The following is a 22,610-nucleotide window of genomic DNA, read 5'->3' as shown; positions in this document are numbered from 1 at the left end:
CTATTCCCCCGCACTCATGGAGAAAAACATGCCTAGTGCTCCTCCGACTCGTGATACGGCAGGACCGTCGTAAAAGCATGTGACGTCATCACCGCAGCAAACAGTAAGAACAAAGTGGAACTTATCGGCAGAAATTAACATTGCACTCATAGCGATGCGATTGAAATATAAGGAGACTTTCGGACACAGCCGCCCCCAAATTTAAGTAGTAAATTTGCTCTTCAACCGAAAGTCTAAGCATCATTGGGTTTCCAGTCCTCATCATCCTCCCAGGCTGAGAGTCTGACCAATCTGGCAACTGGTCGAAGATATGTCTGTCCCTTGATTGTCACCTCAGCAGCTCTCACCCGACCATCTGGCCCTGGACAGGCCTTGACCACCTTTCCAATAGGCCACTGCGCTCGCGGCAGTTGTGAGTCAACCACCATAACCACTTGTCCTGTGGTTAAGTTGTCAGCTTCCCCCTGCCATCTTTGTCTCCTCTGAAGATCCGGCAGATGGTGACGCAGGAAGTTGGACCAAAAATGGTCCGCCAGAATCTGACTATGGCGCCATCGCCGTCTTCCCAGCATCTCACTCGAAGCATAAATCACCTGGGGGAGTGACGCATCTCGTCGCCCCATTAGCAATAAGTTGGGTGTGACTGGATCCGGATCCGCTACATCCGAAGAAACATACCCGAGAGGCTTTGCATTAATGATCCCTTCCACCTCGATCAGCACAGTTTGCAAAACTGCCTCTGTAACCGTATTACCTCCCAACACCACTTGAAGAGCTGTCTTCACAGATCTTATCTCCCGTTCCCAAGTACCTCCAAAATGGGGGGAACCTGGTGGATTAAACCGGAACTCAATCCTCTGCTCCGCCAGCTGCTCTTTAATGGGGGCTTCAAGAACTGAGAAACTAGACCGCAGTTCGGTCTCTCCTCCCCTGAAGTTGGTACCACAGTCAGATAGGATCTCATATGGCTTTCCCCGGCGTGCAATAAACCGACGCAGAGCCATGAGAAAGGCATCGGTATCTATGCTGTCCAACAGGTCAAGATGCACACAGCTCGTAGTCATGCATTTGAATATGATACCCCAACGCTTTTCAGTGCGCCGTCCTACTTTGATGTTGTAAGGGCCGAAGCAGTCGACTCCAGTGGACCAAAAGGGTGGTTTGTATAGTCGTAGCCTCGCGGGGGGTAGATCTGCCATCCGAGGAATATCAGGACTGGCTCGCCACCTTCGACACTCACCACAGCTGTGCTGGTGCCGCTTGATTGCCTCCCTTCCTCGGAGAATCCAATATTTTCTCCTCATCTCCCCGAACACTCGTTCTGGCCCAGGGTGCAACAGCTGCTCATCATATTGTCTGATCAGTAGTTTAGTCACCGGATGCTGCGGGTCAAGGACTATGGGGTGCATGGCATCCAAGTCCAGACCTTCTGCTCTTCTGAGTCTTCCCCCAACTCTTATCAGCCCAATAGCCGGGTCATACTCCGGAGCAAGTGTTAGCAGGCGACTCTGCTTATGAATTACCTTACCAGCAGCCAGGGCCTGTAATTCCTCGGGGAAGCTATCACTTTGAGCTTGTTTCAGGAGATGCAGCTCAGCAGCTGATGCATCTGTAGCAGTCATGACATGGTTTTCGTGATCAGCAGCCGCCCCATGAAGGATCTGATGGGTAGCCTTAACCACTTCACTCCATTTGCCAAAATTGGAAATTGGCACCGTTTGCTGTGGACTGCATGTGTTGGTGGTTCCACAGAATGCTGTTCCTCTCAGCTCCCCATCGTCTTCTTGACCTTCACCTTCATGGAGAGTTGGCCAGGTATCAGGGTTCATTAAAAGAAAAGGTGGGCCCTGAGTCCAACGGTTTGGTTGACTCAGCTCGAGAAGGGTTTTCCCTCGCGTGAGGTCATCAGCCGGATTGTCCTTGGTGTTGACATATCTCCAACTTGACACCTCAGTAAGGTCTTGTATTTCGGCAATCCTGGTACCAACAAAGACCTTATAGCGGCATGAATCAGATTGGATCCAGGTCAAAACTGTTGTTGAGTCGCTCCATAGAGTGATGTCACTGGGTTGAAAGGCCAGCTCGGTCTCCAGTACTCTAGCCAATTGGGCTCCGGCAAGAGCTGCACATAACTCCAAACGTGGCATAGAAATCTGTTTCCGGGGGCTTACTCTTGACCTCGCCATCATGAATGCCACGTGGACGTCGCCTTGGGAGTCCTGTGTTCGCAGATAGGCTACTGCTCCATAGGCTCTTTCAGAGGCATCACAAAATATGTGAGCCCCTCTACTTGGTCTCCCGGCGTCTGCTCTTGGTGGGACATAGCATCTTGGTAATTCCACCTGTGGCAAGTACACTAATTCCTTCTCCCACTGTGTCCATCTCTCTAGTAGGGCCGTAGGATGGATTTGTTCATCCCATCCAACTCCTGCCTTCCAAAGATCCTGAATTAGAACCTTTGCTCGAGTTGAGAAGGGTATGAGGAAGCCTAGAGGATCATATTGCGATGCCATCACCCGGTAAACATTTCTCAGTGTGGGCAGAGAGTACTCCACAAGTCGATGCCTGTATCCAAGGCGGTCAGTGAGACAGTTCCAACGAAGGCCCAGAGCTGGTTCTTCTGGGTCTTGGCTGTGCTGGGAGAGCCAAAGCTCTGTGCTGGCTGCTTTGGCTTCCACTGGCAGGTGCTCTACCACCGATGGAATGTTACTGGCCCATTGCCTGATCTCGAATCCTCCTTTGGCGAGTAACTCCCGCATTCGATCTATGAGTGTCTTAGCCTCCTCTGCAGATTGGAGACTATGCAAACAGTTATCGACATAGAAGGCCCTCTCCACCGTGCCCAAGATATCTTCATTACCCTGGCTGTTGTCCCTGACATGTCTTTGGAGGGCATAGGTGGCACAACAAGGACTGCACGTTGTACCAAAAGGCAGAACCTGCCACTCGTACACGCTTGGCTCCTCATCCTTCCTCATAGACCTCCATAGGAAGCGGAGCAGAGGTTTGTCCTCGGGCAGCAACCGAATTTGGTGGAACATTGCCTTAATGTCACCACTTATGGCCACAGTATGCTCCCTGAAGCGGAGGAGGACCCCAAGCAGTGAAGGTCCCAGAATTGGACCTGGAAGCAACTGGCTGTTGAGGCTTAGCCCATTGTATTGGTATGAGCAGTTGAATACAAGTCTAGCCTTGTTGTTGTGGTGAACTACATGGTGGGGTAGATACCATGACTCGCCCGAACAATCCACCTTCTCAGGTGATAGTTTCTCAACATAGCCTACCACCTCCAGTTTATGCACCTCCTGAAAATAGGTTTCAGTCTGCCCTGGGTCTCTCGCTATCCGACGTTCAGTACTCCGTAACTGTGGTAGCAAGGCCAGCCTGGGTGCCCAGAGGCGAGGACTGTCTTTGCGACGGAGGAGGGGCGTTGCATATCTTGTCACTCCCTCCACCTGCACTCTGGTTGTGCGCCGCTCAAGAGCTTCAAGTGCTTTCTGATCTTCCTTAGAACGTGTTGCGGTCTTCACATTTGTGTATGGGAGTACATCCGCCTTCCACAATCGTTCTACATTTTGAAGGAGATCGTTGCTTGGAGACCCAGTAAAGAGACACTGTTGCTCTTCCCCAGCGAACTGGGCTAAGTTAGCTGGACCCTGCAGAGCCCATCCAAGGCGGGTACAGACTGCTAATGGACCCCCAGGAGGGCCAGACCGTACAGGTTTCGTTGGGACAAGCAGATGAGGGAAGTCTGAGCCAATAAGGACTAAAGGCTGCACCCTGTTGACAGGGGAAAGTGGGAGTCCCTGCAGGTGTGCATATTTTTGCATGAGTGCCTTAACTGGATAACTGTGCTCAGAGAGGCCCAGTTTGTCAGCAGTGAAGGCATGATGGATTTGGTATCTCACTTTAGGATCATGGGCAGGGGAAATCTCAAAGGAGACCGAGGCCCCTTGCAGGTGAATCACATCCTGACGAACAGTCCTTAATGGAAGTGTCTCGGCTTCCTTCCCTAGATTGAGGTGCTGCACGGCTGGTGGTAGGATGATGGATCGTTCAGAACCGTCATCTAGTACAGCAAAGGTCTCTAATGAATACTCAGCATTGTACAGATACACCTTCACAACCTTTAGCAGGACCTTATGAGGACGGTTTGGGTGATCAATGTAGAAGGTGGACGTATCTGGGGCAGTGCCAACCATCAGGACTTTCCTGGGCTCCTGTTGGCAAACCTCATGCAGCACTGTAAGATGTTGCTGTTTGCACGCTTTACAGGGTGCCTTCAGGGTGCACACATCAGGTGCGTGATTCCGTCCACAACGCCAACAACCTTTATCTTTGATCCACTCTGCAATTTGGGTGGTGGACAGTGTCTTAAATTTGGGGCAAAGATTAAGGTAGTGCTCACGAGTGTCACAGTATGGACAGTAAGGTTTTGGCTTAATCTTCCCTTTGATGGGAGGTATCCGATGACCTGGTTCCAGATGAGCTCCATCCCCCTTCCTGTTGTCTGTGTTGTAATACACAGTGGAAGGATATCTTTGGCTTTTCCTGCCTTTCTGACCTTGTTTGGTCTGGTCCTGAAACATGTCGGCTGCCCTACTAGATATGCGCTTGGCCTGCGACTTCACTTGGAGCCAGGCCGAAAAATCTGGCAGGGTATATGTCTTGTCAGTCCCAGTTCTCAGTATCCCACGACTGAGGCTGTACTCAACAAACCCATCTCTGTAGCTTGCTGGGAGCTTACTCAGTAACTTATCGACATGAGAGCCACATCGCAGTTCGTAGCCATTTTCACCTTCCAGCGATCGAAGCATACCTACTAAAGCCTGCACATCCAGAGCAAAATTGTCGAAGGCTTCTGGGTCCCCCACCCGGATTTGGGGAGAGTTCAGGATAGATCCAAGCTCACTCTGTACGAGCTGACGAGGTTGACCATATTTGTCTTGGAGAGCCTGGAGTGCTGTAGTATATGGCAGGGGATCATGCATATATGCTTGTGCTAGTTTGTAAGCACTTGGTAGTTTTAACTGCTCCAGAAGGATTTGATATTTGAACTGCTCTGTGAGATGAGTATGGCTGCCAAGCAGACTGTCCAGAGCCATCTTAAGAAGTGCAAAATCACTTTCCTTACCACTGGCGAAAGAAGGTAGTGCTGGCTTGGGGATCCCATACGAGCTGGCAATTAGCAGTTCCATCAAGTTGTTGCCATTGCTGTCAGTAGGTGGCAACGGTATCTCTGACCGTAAAGACGGCGCCGTGGGCCCACAGCCAGCTGGTCCGACTTTATCCCACAGGCGGGACTGTAAATCAGGAAGCGGTAGAAACTGACTGGGTGTTGTGTATGGCACTGGAGGAAGCCATCCCTGATGTTTCCCCTTTCCAGGAGGCTGTGATTGTCGGTTAGGGATATTAAAGCTGTCCTCTGCTGCAGGTCGGAGAGTCTGAGTCGAGTAGGTAATAGGGGATTGATTTCCACCTAGCTGCTGACCATACTGATGACCAGCTGAGGGAGTATCCATAGCAGGACTGATATGTTGAGTTGGACACCCATGGAGAGGTTCAGATACTGGCTCCAGGTCAGCCGAGGAGCTGGTGGGATGTAAGGGCTGCGTATCTGGTACTGATGCATCCACTGGCAAGATCGAAGGTGGGAAAGCATTCACATAGCTGGTCATATTACGTCGCTGTCCATTATGTGCTGGCTGCTCCGACAGATTCACTTGGGAGTTTACTCCACTGCTGCAAGCCTGAAGGCCCGAGTCATACTCACAGTTATTTAAAGGTCTAGATGGTGGCAGCCCATCTTCTTGATCATGAAGAAAAGCAGCAATGAGGGAAGCTTTCTTTAGTTCCATCTCCTTCTCTTTGAGTCGACGCTGCATTGATAAACGTCTGGTAATAGATTCTCTGGTGTGGTGAGCAGTACGTGCCTCTTCGTCTAATTGACGTCTTTGCCTTTCTTGCTGCATGTATAGTTCCTCCTTCTTACTGAGGGCTTCCCGGGCCTGAGCATCCAAGATTAAACACTGTTCCTCAGCTAGACTCTCTTCCATCATCTGCCGCTGCAATTCTGCTAGCTCCATGCCCTTCATCTTCTCTTCCAACATCGCTGTCTGCAAATTAGTTAACCCTGCGATTATAGAGCCTCCCGAAGGTGAGTGTCCACTAGCCTGGGATCTAGGTTTGCTGCATTGAGAACGTGAGGCATGTGATCGTGAAGAGGTCGAGCGCTGCTTGGCAGAGCGCTGATCTATAGCCATCCCTGCCTCTGCACCTGCTGTTGGTTTATCAGTGGATGTACCTGATTTGGGTTGATATTCAACTTCATAATCATCAAAGTAAGCCGGGAGATGTCTCTCTCGCTGAGTTTTCCGTCGCACGGATATGTCAGGGATATCCCGGTGCTGAAACTCCATGTTGTCCTCAGTGTAGCTATCACTCCGGCTCGAAGGACCACTTGTTAGAGAGTTATCTCTGGGATGCTGGGATGATAGCTCCCTCAGGACTTAAACTCCGGTGAGAGAGTGGGGCACAGAGAGTGATGTCCGGATATACTTTAATGGAAGTTAACAGCAGCTCAACAGTACAGCAGTAGGCATACTTAACGAATGTGGGAGGGATGGACAGACGTGTGGTTCTGAATAACAAGAAACAAGGAGAAACAGTTTTCACATGTGAATATAACAATCGTTATTTCCCAACATTATGCCAATATAATGAACTGTAACATAAATAATCAGCTGAATGCCCTGACATAAGAAAGTCCCACAATCCCATTTGAACAGGCAGGAAACAAGAATATCTGCATATCTCAGGCAACAGAAAAGACCTAATGCCCCCAAATTAGGAAAGGTCAGTAATTACATGGTCTTCAGTGCCCTCTAGTGGCTAAATAACACAACCGCGGTACACAGATCCAACCCGCAACAAATGCTACGGTGGTAAGTCACATGCCTCTACCAATCTCGATAAATCTCCTAGCATAAACCCCCTGTAATTAACATCAAAGTACAACCCGTGCTATAAGTGGAAATAGACTCGTAGAACTGGAGGGATTTTGACTCACATTTGCACAGGAACGCACACGGCTGGAGATCGCTATTCCCCCGCACTCATGGAGAAAAACATGCCTAGTGCTCCTCCGACTCGTGATACGGCAGGACCGTCGTAAAAGCATGTGACGTCATCACCGCAGCAAACAGTAAGAACAAAGTGGAACTTATCGGCAGAAATTAACATTGCACTCATAGCGATGCGATTGAAATATAAGGAGACTTTCGGACATGGTTCAAAGGTTGCATAATACTCAAATTATAGCAACACTGCAGGGGCGTTTGGGAGCTTTGTAACTGCTGTATGCTATCCTGGGAAAAAGCTCCTCTCCACTGTGGAGCATCTATTCAGCTCTCTGACTACATGCATATTGTAGCTGCACAGAATGAGCTCCTCTTCATCTACACAACAAGACAGCTCTGCATCAGTACGTGTGAAAGAAATGGTGTCAGATATTACTGAGGTGGATTAATACAAAGCATTAAGAATGAGACAGGCTGAACATGCTAACATCTGAGGTTGGAGAATGAGTTTTGATGGTAGCTTTCAGCTGCAGAATAATTCAGTTAGCTGCGAAAATACATTGAGCTCACAATGGTTCTTTCTTACTGATCCTTCAGTGTTTCCTGAAGAAGTAAATGCAATTTTTATGTATAGAGTGAGGTGGGAGTGGGGGCACATGCAGGTGAAAGGAAACATAATCAGGAGGAGTAATCGTAGCTGCCTCGTCTAGCACTATTTTCCTCCGCAGCTTCAATTAGCTTGGCGTTATTAGCTTAGCTTGCAGACTCTCATGTTTACCCTACACAGGCGGGAGCCTATGACGCTGGAGTTGGAGTCTGTCCAAGACAAGAGACGTCCTGGAGAAACAGCTGAATGTCATCACAACAGTGAACAAGTCAGTTGCTGGTAGGGCAACAGAAGACATGGCGGGCTGGGGCTAGCTCGTTAGCAGTGAAAGAACTTACAAATCACACTGTTCGCTCTCTGCACAAGTACTAAAATACAGCACAAATGATACCTGGGCAGCCCAACTTCACGATTATGTGTTTCGAACACTGAGCTTTTTCACATTTAACTATTCAGCTACATGTAGCTCTTTGAAATCAGTTTACAAGACAGTTTGCTAGTTTTAAGATTAGGCTTAAACCATTTTTGATAAAACTTATCTCTATGGCCTGAATCCTAGCTTACTTATGCTCCAACAGGCCAGGCCGCTGTGGGCTTTCCACGAAGCACTTTTTTCATTCACTCTTTTCACTCTCCACATGTTTATACAGTTTGCACTCTGTGTTTAATCATTAGATCTTCTTAATCTCTGGCTTTCTTCCTCAGTGTGTCTTTTGTCCTGAACCCATTCCTTCTTCCTGTTAAAACAGAGTTTTTCCTTCCCACTCTTGCCAGGTGCTTGCTCATAGGGGGTTGTCTGATTATTGAGGTTTTCTTTCGATTATATTAAGTCTTTACCTTACAATATAAACTGCCTTGAGATGACTGTTGTTCTGACTTGGTGCTATATAGATAACATAGAATTGAAGTAACTGCTTTCAGATTTATAAGTTCCTTTGTGGTGATGTTAACTGTTATTTTAGAGCTGGATCAGCCACCTCTACCTCCTGCCAGAGCTGTCAGAGTGTATAATACATGACAAACTAATATCTGCACCATGGTGACACAGCAGAGGTGTTATTTACCTTGCAGCCCTCACAGGTGATGCAGCGGTAGTGGTACCCAGTCGCCTTGTCCCCACACACTACACATGGCTCGTCCTTCTCCAGGTAGCTGGGGATGTACCCTGGAACAGAGACGCTAAGAGCTATAGGAGAGGAAGAGGAGGTCGAAAAGGAAGATAGGGTGGAATGAGAGATGGGTGAAGGAGTGCGAACAAGGGAGTACAAGCAAGATGGATGGTGAGGCGTGATGAGGGCAAGAGTGATAAAGGAGGATCAGGATGAATGGGGCCAGAGAGGGAGGAAGAGAAGAAGAGGAGGAGTAGTGATGAGGAGGAGTGGAGAAGGAAAGGAGGGGCGAGGATGAGTGTTATCAATGAAAGACCTGCATACACGGCCCCTACAGACTGTGATACCAGATGAAACATACACAGTTTCAAGAATAAGACAGTAAACCAATAACATGTGAGTTTTGAAGTCAGACGCTTAAACTTCATCTTAGTCACAATTACAGACAACACAACCTGATTATTGCCAAGACTTGCACATCAAGATGAGAGAGTTCAGTTCATCAATATTTCTTCTCATCATGCAGCAAGCTCCATCTCAAAGGTCAGAATTCCGATTTGATCCAAAACCAGATGCTGTACAGTGCAGCGAGGAATGCCCAGACCTCTACATTGGAGAGACCAAACAGCCACTTCACAAGCGCATGGCACAACACAGAAGAGCCACCTCCACAGGACAAGACTCAGCAGTTCATCTGCATCTTAATAAGGTCAAAGGTCACTCTTTCGAGGATGCCAATGTTCACATTTTGGACAGAGAGGACAGATGGTTTGAAAGAGGAGTGAAAGAAGCCATCTATGTCCACTGTGAGCGACCATCTTTGAACAGAGGCGGTGGTTTACGACACCAACTCTCTGCCATCTATAATCCAGTTTTGAGATCCCTTCCCAGACGCCTTAACGCCCACTCACACCCTGGGCCATCTGACCTCAGGAATTCGCATGATAAGGTGGGGCCAGGTTTCACAATGAGCTCACCCGAAACTCTGGCTGATTGGGATCCACACCCAGTTCCACACCTTGGCTCAGGCGATTAGAGGATCATCAGGGGGTCCTTTTGTCCCTCTGTGGGGGGAAACTCCCACTAGGTTTAAATCTGGGACTCTCCACCATTTGACCTTAGAACTGAAGAAGCTTCTCGGATGAGAGGTGAAACGTCTTCAAGCAACTTAAAGAAGTCCAGACGCTTTTCTTTCAAAGCTCCTTTGACGACGATGACCTGGATGACTGAGAACCTTCACAGACATCCAAAACCAGAGTTTTCCTCTTTTTCAGCCATTCTGATATTTGTTCACTTGTGTGCTTTAGGATCAGAAGCTTCATTCTCCTATAACAGTGGTTCTTAACCTTGTTGGAGGTACCGAACCCCACCAGTTTCATATGTGCATTCACTGAACCCCTCTTTAGTGAAAAATAAAATGTGATTTTTTTACTGGTGCACAAAATGAGCCATGCATGTCATGGCGGAGGCTCTGCCGAACCCCTGAGACCGACTCACCGAACCCCTAGGGTTTGATCGAACCCAGGTTAAGAACCACTGTCCTATAATCTTATATGTTTTGACACAATTCTGAATGCCATATCCCTCAATGACTGCATGGATCCTGGCCTTGAGGAAATCAACTCTAAGCCACAATGCTACTTCCACCACACTTCACGGTGGGGATGTTTTGGTACCTTTTCAGTGTCAGGCAAAAGCTCAGCTTTTGTCTCTTTACGTTACGTGTTTTTTCTGGGTTCTTTCCTATCTGCCAGGACTGCATGTTGTGTTCTTGGTGTCCTGAACTTTGCTCCATTTGTGGGCAGTTTGCCTACCCATGGACTGATGTACAGCCAAGTCTTGCTTTTGTAGCCTTTGCCAGCTTCATACCTCTTTTAAGGTCCTCTAAAAGTTTTGAGCAATGATTGAGGAACAGTTCACACCAGCCAGCCTTTTTTAAAGATGATAAGACTAGTAAACAGATTTTTTTATGGCTTTACTAATAGGGGGAGGGGGGGCTCTATAACCAACAATTGCAGTCTCCTTAATAGGAGCACCTCACTCCCAGAATCTTTTGGAGAAATCACTCACACAAAGTTTTTCTGCTTTTGTCTGTAAATGTGACTTAGACTTAAGGTCAAATATTAAGAGTGGAAAGCCTGTTAATTAAATCCTTGTATAACAACCTTTTTCTTGCAAATTTAAGACAGGCCGTCTTTCCCGCAGACTCCGATATCATGCCAGCTTATAAAGTTTACACTCACATTCCCATAATTCATGAAATATGCTTTTCATCTTCACATTTCGTTGACTAATTTATTTCTCTTCAGAAGTTTCCTTGAACTCTTTGATCCTCTGAAGTCACACAATATGAATATATGTAACGTACATAAGAATTATAACCTCTAAGCTGTCATGTAGTTGCACAAGGACAACCAATCACCCAAAGCACAGGTGCAAACAATAACCCACATGTACAGACGCTGCTGGAAATCACAAAAGTAAAGTCCGCTCCACAGGGAGCATACTTATTCAGTCAATCCTCTTGTACTAGTGAAGCGAAGAAGAAAAAAAGTGGGTCCATTCTGATTCTGTATAATTTCATGCGATAATGTATAATAAACATATAAAAGTGAACGAACAATGCTGTTCCTGAGCTAAGTGGTTTACAGGAAGTCGTTTGCATCTTCATCACAGACGTGATTTGCAACATAGCTTTGGTCGTGATGTAACAGTTATCTTGTACAAGACCTACCAACTAATTGGTGAGTGGCAACCATTGGGATCTCGGGGAAAAGCGTATTTCCTGACAGTGATGCATCCAAAAATTCCTTGTGACTGTTTTGGTCGTTAGCAGACTAGCACACTCAACTACGGTTTCTGTGGAAAATGTTAATTTGTCTGAAACCGCACGCAACTACTGTGAAAAGTGTGGCCCAAACCTTTAGCCATCAAGTAAAAGTTGGATCTTTTGAAATGCACTGGTTCCAGCAGTAAGGCCCACCTTGGATTAAACGTGAACGTTCCAGTTTTAGTGTGCAGGAAGAGCCCAATTAAAGACATGTCTAGCTTCAAAGACTGTTGTGATTTTGCAATTTCAATACATACAATTCATAATCTAGATTTTTAATTAAGCACCCCTACACCACAAGCTACCACTATGGAAAACACGACATTTGCCCCGATTAATTTGGCTCGACGATATCTGAGGCTAGCATAGTAAATCAGGAAAAAAAAAACATGAACCAAATACAAAGTTTACAGGTAGAAATAAATGCTGATTCTGTTTATTTACCCATAACATGAATAATGAATATTGCATACATCTATTTCTTTTCTGATATAATCCATTAAAGATTAGTCCTGAACATCCATAAACCTGCCCAACCAGTCCCCCTTGGTTAGCTGATTTGTGTTCAACAAGGCCTCTGAGGGAAACTATACAATGGTGACGAGGAATAATCATATTCCTGACAATAAGGACACCACTAAAAACCCAGGGGAGCTGCCGAGTCACGGATTTAAACCAATCACTGGCCGAATCCAGCAGTACATCAAAAGACATCGTCTTAGAGGAAATAGCTTTGAATTGTGTTCACTTCCATGTGGGGGGGCGACACAAACAACAAGAGTGAGGCAGAGATAATAAAGTTAGTTACCCGACATGCTCTTCACGGAGCACTGGCTGTTCTTTCTCTTCCTTTTCGGCACCTCTGGCCATCTGGGAGGGTGGAAGGAAAAAAAGACATAAGTGATTTAAAAAAGATAACATTATAGCAGCTTCAGGATAAAAAATCATTAATAAGATTTCTTTTTCCAATCCAGATAATGCAAACCTGTTTCTGTTTTAATTTTTTCAATTAACTACATTAAAAGAAAATGCCCACTATAATTTTCCAGCTAAAAAGAAGACATAACACTGCTAGAAAAAGAGAAACGTGGAAACGATGCTGCATTTTAGATATTTAAAGGAATCCTCTCCATAAATATGTTGGTCTGCAGTCATAGCACAGAGTTACATTTTACATTTGGTTTGTTGGGTAACCAGAGCTGTTAGTTTGCTATGAAAATGTTTTTAATTTCTAAAGATCTACTCGTCAAGGTTGTCACTTGTCTCCGACTCTTTTCGCTCTTTACATTGAACCTTTAGCACAGGCAATAAGAGAAAATAATAGTATTCATGGGGTTGTAGTTAATTCAAGAGAACACAAAATAGCTGATGATGTCCTTTTGTACTTGTCGAATCCGGCTCTGTACTGACGCCCCTGTTCTGGACGACTGGTTGAGCGTTGTTGAGGAGATTCATAAAATGGAAAAACTTACCTTTTTGTTAAGGCTGCAAGCTAATATTTATACCACAAGATGGGACAAGTGGTTGAAATATATCGAAATTAGAATTTTTTTTCCCTTTTCCTGTTTGTGCCTACCAACATCTATATAAACCTCTGCATGATGCTCTTACATCTGTAGATGTGCTGTCAATTCATGGATATAAAGTCATGTTCTCACTGCCAGAATTGCTTTGTGGGAAAAAGCTGTGCTTTTCAGTCGACTGCTTGTTTTGTTATTGTTGTTTTTGGTTGTTTGTTGTTTTCCCTTTCTGTTAAAATATGTAAAACCTTTATTAAAAATTAAGTAATAAAAAGAAAAGAAAATGTTTTTAATTTCTGTCTCCTTGTCTTGCTTGTTTTGAAATATGTTCAACACGTGGTCCCAAAATTAGTTCCTGTAATAAATTTGCTAAAGTCACGGTTGAGCGTGGAGCTAATTAGCAATCCAAACCACCACAATATGCATGGTAAACAAATACAGCATAATCCAGTCTCTTCAAACACCACTTCAGCCTCGTCTATGGTTACAGCACAAACAGGCTGGTATATTTGAATCTTGTTATTTTGCTGCACTATTGAGTTTGTTCTGCAAATAGACTTTGGTTCGAGCCCATTTCCTTTTTGTTGCTAGGCAAAATTCTTACCTTGTTTAACCTTACTTGACGAACTATGCTACCCAAGCTAGCTAGAGTAGTGTTAGTCGATAATGGCACAGCTCAAACACTTGACCATACATGGTAATGACCGGTTTAAAAACAAACAAATAAAACGATAGAATAAGAACAGGATAGTTTACAAATTATCGAGTGTTGTCGTGTCATTTATGTCGGGCTCTAATGTCAGTTTGTACTGTAAGCACATGTTAGCATACTACAAATGGCTGGATGGACAAATGAACTGATGGGTAGCAAAGTTTAACTTCCAACACTTTTGGGGGATTCCTGACAAACTCTGGTCACGGATTCAAAACTGAATCATACCAATGCTTCCCATGCATGGACATGAAGGCTACTCCACTCTGTCCTCTACACTTAAAGACTGCACATACACAATTCATCCCCACCTTCTGTCTCTTTCTATAATTTTGTATCCTTCTCCTTTATCACGCTCACATGGCAAATTCTGTTATTTGCAGCAGATTTGGATTACCACACTCCCCCCCCTATCTATCCACATGTTTGGCTGTTTGCTCCACACCCCTCCCATTCCCATTTTCTCTGTGTCTCTTTAAAAACTCCGTCTCTCTCTCCAAACCACTGCCACTTAGTCGACTCACAGCTACTGCTATATTCCCTCGATCCTCCCAGTGATTTCTTTCTTTCCCTCCGCCCCACCTCTTTCCTCTTCTCCTCCCTCAACTTCCATCAACACTATTAGGTAACACCCCTGTCGTCTCTCCTTCCCCTCGCTCACTGGCTGTCAAATCCACTTTGCTCTTCCAACCTAAAAAAAAGAAAAGAAAAAAAAAAATCCTCTGACGTCTCTTTTTCAGTCCTTGCTGCTCTTCACGGTCCATGAAACATATTATCTTTAATGCAGTGCACATGGTGAGGCAGTAACATGGTGGGAAACTGTCTGCTCTGGTAGTTGATCAATGTAAACTGAACTGGAGTTTATGTCAGTGTTGATGGCTCTTGTATACATTTTCTACAATGTGAAGGAATAACTCAAATGTGCAAGATGGTGAGGTTTGGAAAAATTTCCAGAGAAGGATTTAGCGCTACTTGAAATCCAAATCCAACTTAAAAAAATGACAATCCACAGGGTAGAGGAAGTTTTTTCTTTCTTTTGAAAACTGCAATCATAAAGCTGCAACCACTTATTCCTGACCGCTATGTGGGCAGCAGAACAGAACAGGCTGAAGACGTCCAGCCCTCAGTGGTCTCCATGGTGGTTATAGAGAAGGAGGGTGAACAATTAACAGTTTTGTATTTATACATCTATTTTTTTACCAAGTTGTTGTGGTGTCTGCCATTTATCAATGAGAAAAGCCTGTTATGTTGTGAATCAGAGGAAGCTGCAAATCTATGCAAAAGGCGACTGCTAGAGCAAACAATCAGTCATATATGAAAATGATCAGAGCACAAATCTTTGCGTTCTCTTAGTATGTAGGCATGTTGTGATTCCAGAAATTCAGTAGTCAGTACCAAAATCATTCTTAATATCTACTTTCATACCAAACCAATGTGTCCTTAAACATAAATCCCTTAACGAGTTTGTTTAAATGCCTGACAGGATGGTAGCAGGATGTTACTTTGAAATGGGAACATTTATTTTGTTGACAGACAATAAACTGGTAACACACATTTTTGGATAATTTTAGGATAAAAAGAAATGCACAGATCATTTCACACGTTGAGCTGAAACTCACTCAGCTTGAGTCCTTACGATGGATCTCTTGCAGGTGCGTCACTAAACTGAAAATGAGCCTTAATTGCTCTGAAAAGCAGGGCAGCATTTTCGCATATTGTCTTTTGCAAATCAAATATCACCATACCCAACTTTGACTGCCGTTCTTATCAATGAGTTGGGACAGAGATACTGCGACAGTTGGACTAGCCCATCTTCCAATGACAGTAGTTTTCACTGTATGTGGGTGTACACAACTTTCTTATAGATGTCCCCTGCAGTTCTGAGGATTTCCTGCCCTGGCTTTTGGTCTCAAAACGTGTCGTAATGATCGGCTGTGACACCCCTAATGGGCTTGTTTAAACCATTACCATCTTTGTTAGATTTTAAACACTATAACTACCTAATTAATTAATTGATAGCTTTGTGAGTTAGTTGAACAAGCAGTCTTAGGCTGATTTGTTAATGTTACTACTCTTGTAACAAGCTACTTGGCATCCATGCTACGGCAGCTTTAAATAGAACCTTTGCCTTAATGAGATTCCCTTTGACAAAGAAATAAATAGAAACCATCCAAAGTGCATTTCTGTTAAAATATAATATACATTTTGTGATAATGGAAACAATTATGTGGTTGCAAAGACAGACACAGGAGCTGGTCTAGAGCTCTGTCCTGGGGGCATCAGTTGAAGGATCTGGATGTGGTACATGCACTCACAACAGATTTATTGTTAAGCTAGCAAGGCTTACAGAATCACTTGGAAATCAAATTTCTGGACTACTGTTATGAATTTGTGACTAATAAACTTACAGATAGTGAAGACCATAAACAGGACTCAACACACACAGACATCTGACAGGGGGCACAGATGCCAGCAGAGCACACACCCACTTCCAACAGACATACATGCAATCGCAGAGAAATGCATTCCCGCAATCACACCAACCTGTTGATGCAGTACGGCTGTAAGATATGCATGTTGCTCCTTTTGAAGGAATATCAGCAGGAGAAGATGCAGCCCAGCAGCACCGTCTGCTGATCCAGCCTCCCAGGAAGTTACTGCACGTGTCCCACTCAGCCTGGTTCAAACACAAGCTGTGTTTGCAGACCTCGAATCCCCGACTATCAGCCTCCCACTGAACTCAGCGACGAGTTGATCCCAGACAAATGCAAAAGAACTGAGCTTGAGTTGCTGCAATCAACTGAAACAGACTTCACTAGTAGCTCTGTGCCTCGGACTGGCTGCTGGGAGGAACGGCCACGCTGTTTATTTCCCTCCGCCACCCTGCCTCCCTCTTGCTCTCCCTTCTTTCTAGTTGCTCTCGTCCAGCCTCCCCTCCCTCCCTCCATGTCTGCACGGCATGGTGTAGTTCCTCCCCCCTACGTGTCATGCTCTCTGTCATCACAACACAACTCGTCATGCCCAGGTTTACCTTGTACAACCTCTCTCTGTCTCTTCCTGTCCTTGCTTTATTAAACACGTTACGTGTTTCTTCAGCGCGACTTTCCCTCTTCTCCCTCTCCGGATCTGTCACCTGTCGTTGCTGCTGATATTTTTACATTTGACTCCTGTCACTTTTCTACTTTGCCCTTTTTATTTAGTTCCCCAAGAGGAAAAAAATAACTGTTGCCTCTCTGGATCCAAACTCACTTAAGCTTTAATGCTAACTTGATTACATAACAGCAGTCTGATGCAGTCTCCCTAGTAGAGCCAAGCGAAGTCTTATGAGGACACAGAGATGCTAGATATCTCAACAATCGAATTAGCCTTTACTGTGATCTCTTTTTGCTCCTTGTGAAATCACAAGTTGTAGCTGGTTCAAATTTACCTGGGAGGGTGTAGCTGAATGATCCCAAGCAGGGTTCATCTGAGGCAGAAACAACAAGCTCCACAACAAACCATAAATACAGAAGAAGCTTTCATTTGCTCATTATTTTTTCTTGCTGTTTTCCCAGTTTCACATGAAAGGGAACGACTTTGACTTTAGAGATGCAGAACTATAACTGGCAGCATGCACATTTATTTGTCAAACGTTTATTTAAATGAATATTCTGTTTATGTTGAAAATAAAATATTGTCATTTAATATCTTGCATTTTCATACAGGACCTTCTGACTCCACAGGTTACTGTACGTCCCACTTTAACCAATATCCACGACTCATTCTCAAAAACACAAACTGCTTACATAATAATGACTTTATTTGTTGTTCCGTTTTTTTCATCTTCTTCTTTGAATTATGAACATAAAAACGTACCATCAGATTCCGAACCACCATGCAGTACCATCTGGAAACCATCTGATTGGCAACAGCTTCATTTTTCACCACAACAATGATCACAAACAATGCAGTAAAAGCACACCTGGATAGTGCTCCAGTGCGTGTGTTTTTGTCCTCCATAGAGCCTGGAGCACAACATTATTCAAGCAGTGTGGAGAAAGGACCACGAAGGTGGCCAACATCCAGAGAAGAGCTTTGGATGCCTTTCTAGAAGTCGAACTTTTCTCGAAGAGTACTTAAAGAAAGCTGCCTAGGAGAGTTCCCGCTAATTTAAATAAAAATAATGATAAAGATGGCTTTTCTGGTGTTTCCATTTATGTTTGCTATTGTGGCAATAAATCACAGCACCTGTTTTTATATGAGAGTGCAAAATGTGCACTCCTAGCATGTCGTCCGCAGTAAAGGCTAAACATATTAGACACGTCTACGACTGATCAGCTCTGGTGCAAAAAAAAGCAACTAAGCATGAAGTTTTTATATGAACCGACGTCAACTTTTAGATAATGTGCACAACAGCTTGCTTTGACATTTTAGTGTGGCAAAACTAGGTAATTACCATTAAACAAAACAAATCAGTGTTTGGCAAACGAGAACGCTGAAGTAATGATAGGTCCAGATAAAGAAGTCGGGCGACTACCAGAGTGATAACATTTATCCTGAGGGGATCATGTGTGTCTTCAATAAAATTTATTATGGTCTGCTTTAAGTTATTATTTTTCAAGACATTTCAAGCTTGCTGGTTTCACCAAAGGGAAATGTCAGGGAAATGTCAACCTCAAAGTGATAAGACTTAATATTCCGGAGAATGTAAATGCCAAATTTTCATGGCAATTCACCCAATAGTTGGAGAGAAGTATGAGAGATCAGGGTAAAAGCGGTCGACTGACTTGTAGATCTATACAACCACATCACTAAAATGAAGAGGGAGTCCAACTCCAAGTGGAACTAATTGTGTTTTCTTGCTTTACTATAAAGTAAATGGTGATTCTGGGTATGAGACAAGCAGAAACATAAAGCCAATGGAGACAAAAACTGCATACCGTCCACTGGCTAATAGAGTTTTTATAATGTTGAACTTTACACTGCTAAACAGCAGGTGCACACCCTAGTTTAGTTAGTGCTATAGCTAATTCCCAGCTTTTCGAATACTGTACGTTAGGTACAAGAAGTTCCTCTGAACTACACGTTTCCCTCACGTCTGTCATGTTGCTGGTTTCTGGAGCAAATTTGAGAAAGAACGTGAGGAAATGTTCGCTCACTTGCATGAATGAAATTCTAGTATTTTATTTGTATGTTGCTTAACAAGCATATGTGTGTTTTTGCCTTGCACACGTGCAGCCTATAGATGCATCTTGCTGGTCTGTAACTACAGTATGGTCTCTTTTTTTTTTAAAAACAGGCAACAAAATGTCAGGTTCCTTGTAAATGCTGGCAGTAATCTCAGTCATGCCGCAGTCTCCAAATCGTGCTTTTCATTGAATGACTGTAGCTGTAAATAGACCGATGGACTGTTAAACGAACTAATACAACCACGGCTTGTATTCAAAAGCGTCCTTGTACTAAGATTAACTCCTCATGACGAAAATCTTAGAATAGTCTTAGAATTATGACATTTGCTAGGAAGACAGTTAAAACTAAATCCTCATAAAATAAATAAACCAATCAACACGGGTTATATCCAAAAAATGTTAGCCCTTAGGACAGCTGATGAGGTGAAAACTGTTTCACGAAGCTTAACACTTGTTATAAAGAGGGAGAAACAACGGCAACATAATTGTAGTCCTGATGTGGCACACTGAAATGAAAGGACATCACCTTCTTCCTCCTGGTGAGCAGACAGAATATTTGCTTATTCAGTTTGCAAAATCTAATAATGCAATTAATTCATCTTTTTCAGTTTAAGAAGATCCAATCATCACTGACCCATTCCCGCCAGACAATCTGCACTTTGTGTTACCCTGAACAATAAAACAGCATCCAAAAACAACAAGGCGGACACATAATACATGCTCTTTTAGATAAAATAACCACCAACAGAAAGGAGGGAATGCTGCAGAGCCACAAAACTACCAATGAAATTAAGTGGTTAATGCAATTTATGCATCAAATGGATTTGCTCGAGAGGAAAAAATACTAATCTATTAAACATTTATTATTAGCTTCACTAGAGTGGCAAGAGTGGATACGAGGACATCAGTGCTGGCACAGAGGGTAGACTGTACTACACAGAGGAGTCCTTGATGCACACAACAGCAAAAACTCCCATGCGTTTCTTTACAAGGTGAGGAAGAACAGCCCGTTCTCACTCCCGAGGCGTAACATGCCGACGTTTTGTCACGTCCCGCGGCGTTCCTGAGGAACGCGAAAGGAGACCTTCGGCGTTCTTATGGTATGCGGCGGGTTATGGGTAAAATCCAGTGCAATGACGCTCCCGCGGTAATAGACTGTAAACATACACGGCAGACCCAGTGGCATTTCGACACTTTATTGACTCACACGGTTGCTGTCCACAATACTCAGAGCTGCAGCTCTCCCGCTGCCCGCTCAACATGATCACAACAACCCCCACCACAGGACCCAGTACAATATTTATATCGGCAGGGCGTGATTGCGGATGCCGTGCAGGTGCGCCCACCTCCTCTGCGCGGCACCGCAGGCCACATACCCCCATCGCCCGACTGAGGCCGGGGAACCATCCGGCCGAACCTACTCCGCTCTGCTCACCCCGCCGACCTCGGGCTTCGGTGGCACGGACTCCCCTAGCACAGGCCCCTCCGACTTATCCCGCGGCTTCTCCGCCCCTCCCGGCTGGAGCGGCTCCTCGGGCGCCGCCTCCGGTGCCGTCTCTCCCGGCTGGAGCGGCTCCTCGGGCCCGGCCTCCGCCGTTGCCTCTCCCGGCTGGAGCGGCTCCTCGGGCGCCGCCTCCACCGCTGCCGGCTCCTCGCGCGCCGGCTCCTCGCGCGCCGGCTCCTCGCGCGCCGGCTCCTCGCGCGCCGGCTCCGCTGCCTTCTTCCGGGGCGCAGGAACGGGCACCGGGCCCTGCCGAACCCGGGCGGCACACGAGGAGGTGTGGGGACAGGAGCCGCCACACGAGGTGTGGGGACAGGCGCTGTGGCAGGCTGCGTGCTAGCTGGTCGCAACCTAGGGGCCCGGCACGGGCGCCTGCACGAACTGGATTTCCTCCACTCCAGCGCCATTGGGGAGCGCCGGTGGGGACGGCGGTGGTGTCGGGCAGGACCGGATCAGCGCCGCCAGATACTCCATCCTCTGCAGGTGCCGTTCAGTCTGCTCCTGCAGCTCTTCCCGCCTGCGGCGCCACACCGCCGCCTGCTCCTGCTGCGTGGCCGCCAGCTCGGCCACCATTCTCACCAGCTCCTCCCTCTGCTGGCCCACTCGTGGATCTGCCGTGCCTCCCGTCCTGGGTTTCGGCACCACTGTAAACATACACGGCAGACCCAGTGGCATTTCGACACTTTATTGACTCACACGGTTGCTGTCCACAATACTCAGAGCTGCAGCTCTCCTGCAGCCCGCTCAACATGATCACAACAACCCCCACCACAGGACCCAGTACAATATTTATATCGGCGGGGCGTGATTGCGGATGCCGTGCAGGTGCGCCCGCCTCCTCTGCGCGGCACCGCAGGCCACGCCCCGCCACATAGACGTTCCAGCCCTGTATTCCAGCCCGCAACCTAACCTTATCCCTAGCCCTAACCATAACCTTTTTCTTGACCTTAACCATCACTTTAATTATGTTAAATAGTGTGTTTCTAAGCGATTTGAAGAAAAAGAGCGAACATGTGTAGATTGAGTCCATACAGTTCTCATATTTCCTAATTTTTCCGAGGTCGTCATTTAGGAACGTGGTGGGTAGCCAAAAACGTAATATGTTGACGATTTGTCACCTAGCGTAAAATGTTACGCTGTGGGAGTGAGAACGTGTTGGGAAGAAATGTCCATTAAGAACTGCAAAAGTCACTACAGTTCAGGCAGCGTTATATTTGCTCCCCACTTTACTGTTCATCTTTCTTTCTCTCTTAAAAACAGTTCTTCAATGATTCTGCGTTCAAATGATGCATAAAATGTAACTTTTATTGAATAGAATATTTCCGTTTATATCTATCTTGCTTCGTGTCTTTTTGTCTGTCATTCCTCTCCTTTAGTTCCCCACCTCTGCTAACGTCTTTCTTTTTACTGACAATGTCACCCTTTTTGTTAGGCTCCAACAAACCACTGACAGTTTTAGCAACACCTCAAGGTAAATTCCACAGCGTCAGCTATCTGTCAGCTGCATCGCTGACTTGATGAGCTGGAAACAGCATCTAAAAGGTTTTTATAGAAAACTGTGGTGATACTTGTACATTTAGTTTACTGTTGACAGAGCAGTCGTTCAGTTTTATGTCTGAATCTGCTGTTAGACACACTAGCTAACCTACCTGACGCAGGAATGTGTTGCTACAGGATGCATCTGCCCACTCTGATAACTTGTTAAAAAGCCTTCATGGTTCTGTAAGTGTCATTGTCTCTGCAGCATTAAAAAATGATGCAGAGGTCTGACCTCTGTGACTGTGGAAGGGTCACACAGTTGCTTTCCTCTGGTGGTTACACAAAAAACACACACAGATAGAGGCAGTGTTATGTCACTATCAGTGCTGGGTACTCATGTTGCAGTGCTGGTGTCCTTCCTAATTATTTCCTAGAGGACTGATAACTGCCACACTAAGGACGACATATTTACTTGTATAAAATAAGGAAGCATAACTGAATCTTGGGATATAAAGTCTACTCTCCTTGTTGCTGTTCATCTTGTAGCCTCATGTCAGTGATCACTGCTGCTGTGGTGTAGATCAGTTGGTTTCGTGATGGTAGCA

The 22,610-nt window shown here is 45.4% G+C and overlaps 1 protein-coding gene across 4 annotated transcripts in view; it reads right to left on the bottom strand.

Moving 5' to 3' along the window:
* Window positions 1-22,610, bottom strand: part of LOC102790037 (thyroid hormone receptor alpha) — a 144,882-nt gene that overhangs the window by 24,279 nt on the left and 97,993 nt on the right. The window contains exons 1-3 of one of the 4 annotated variants that reach the window (XM_006805119.2): window positions 16,402-16,800; window positions 12,434-12,495; window positions 8,751-8,872 (exon numbers count right to left, since the gene is read on the bottom strand). In XM_006805119.2, the coding sequence (XP_006805182.1) occupies window positions 8,751-8,872; window positions 12,434-12,495; window positions 16,402-16,433 (216 nt within the window). In that variant the 5' untranslated portion in view covers window positions 16,434-16,800. Of the gene's footprint in view, window positions 1-8,750; window positions 8,873-12,433; window positions 12,496-16,401; window positions 16,801-22,610 lie in introns of those variants that run through there. The other 3 variants (XM_006805120.2, XM_006805117.3, XM_035914014.2) reach the window with 3 other exon arrangements.

This window comes from Neolamprologus brichardi, unplaced genomic scaffold, assembly GCF_056152115.1.
Source record: "Neolamprologus brichardi isolate AB-2024 unplaced genomic scaffold, ASM5615211v1 NODE_ptg000031l+_length_7269946_cov_1, whole genome shotgun sequence".
In the NCBI taxonomy this organism is placed as follows: domain Eukaryota; kingdom Metazoa; phylum Chordata; class Actinopteri; order Cichliformes; family Cichlidae; genus Neolamprologus; species Neolamprologus brichardi.
The sequence above is the reverse complement of the archived record's forward strand: the minus strand, read 5'-3'. Positions and strand labels throughout refer to the sequence as shown.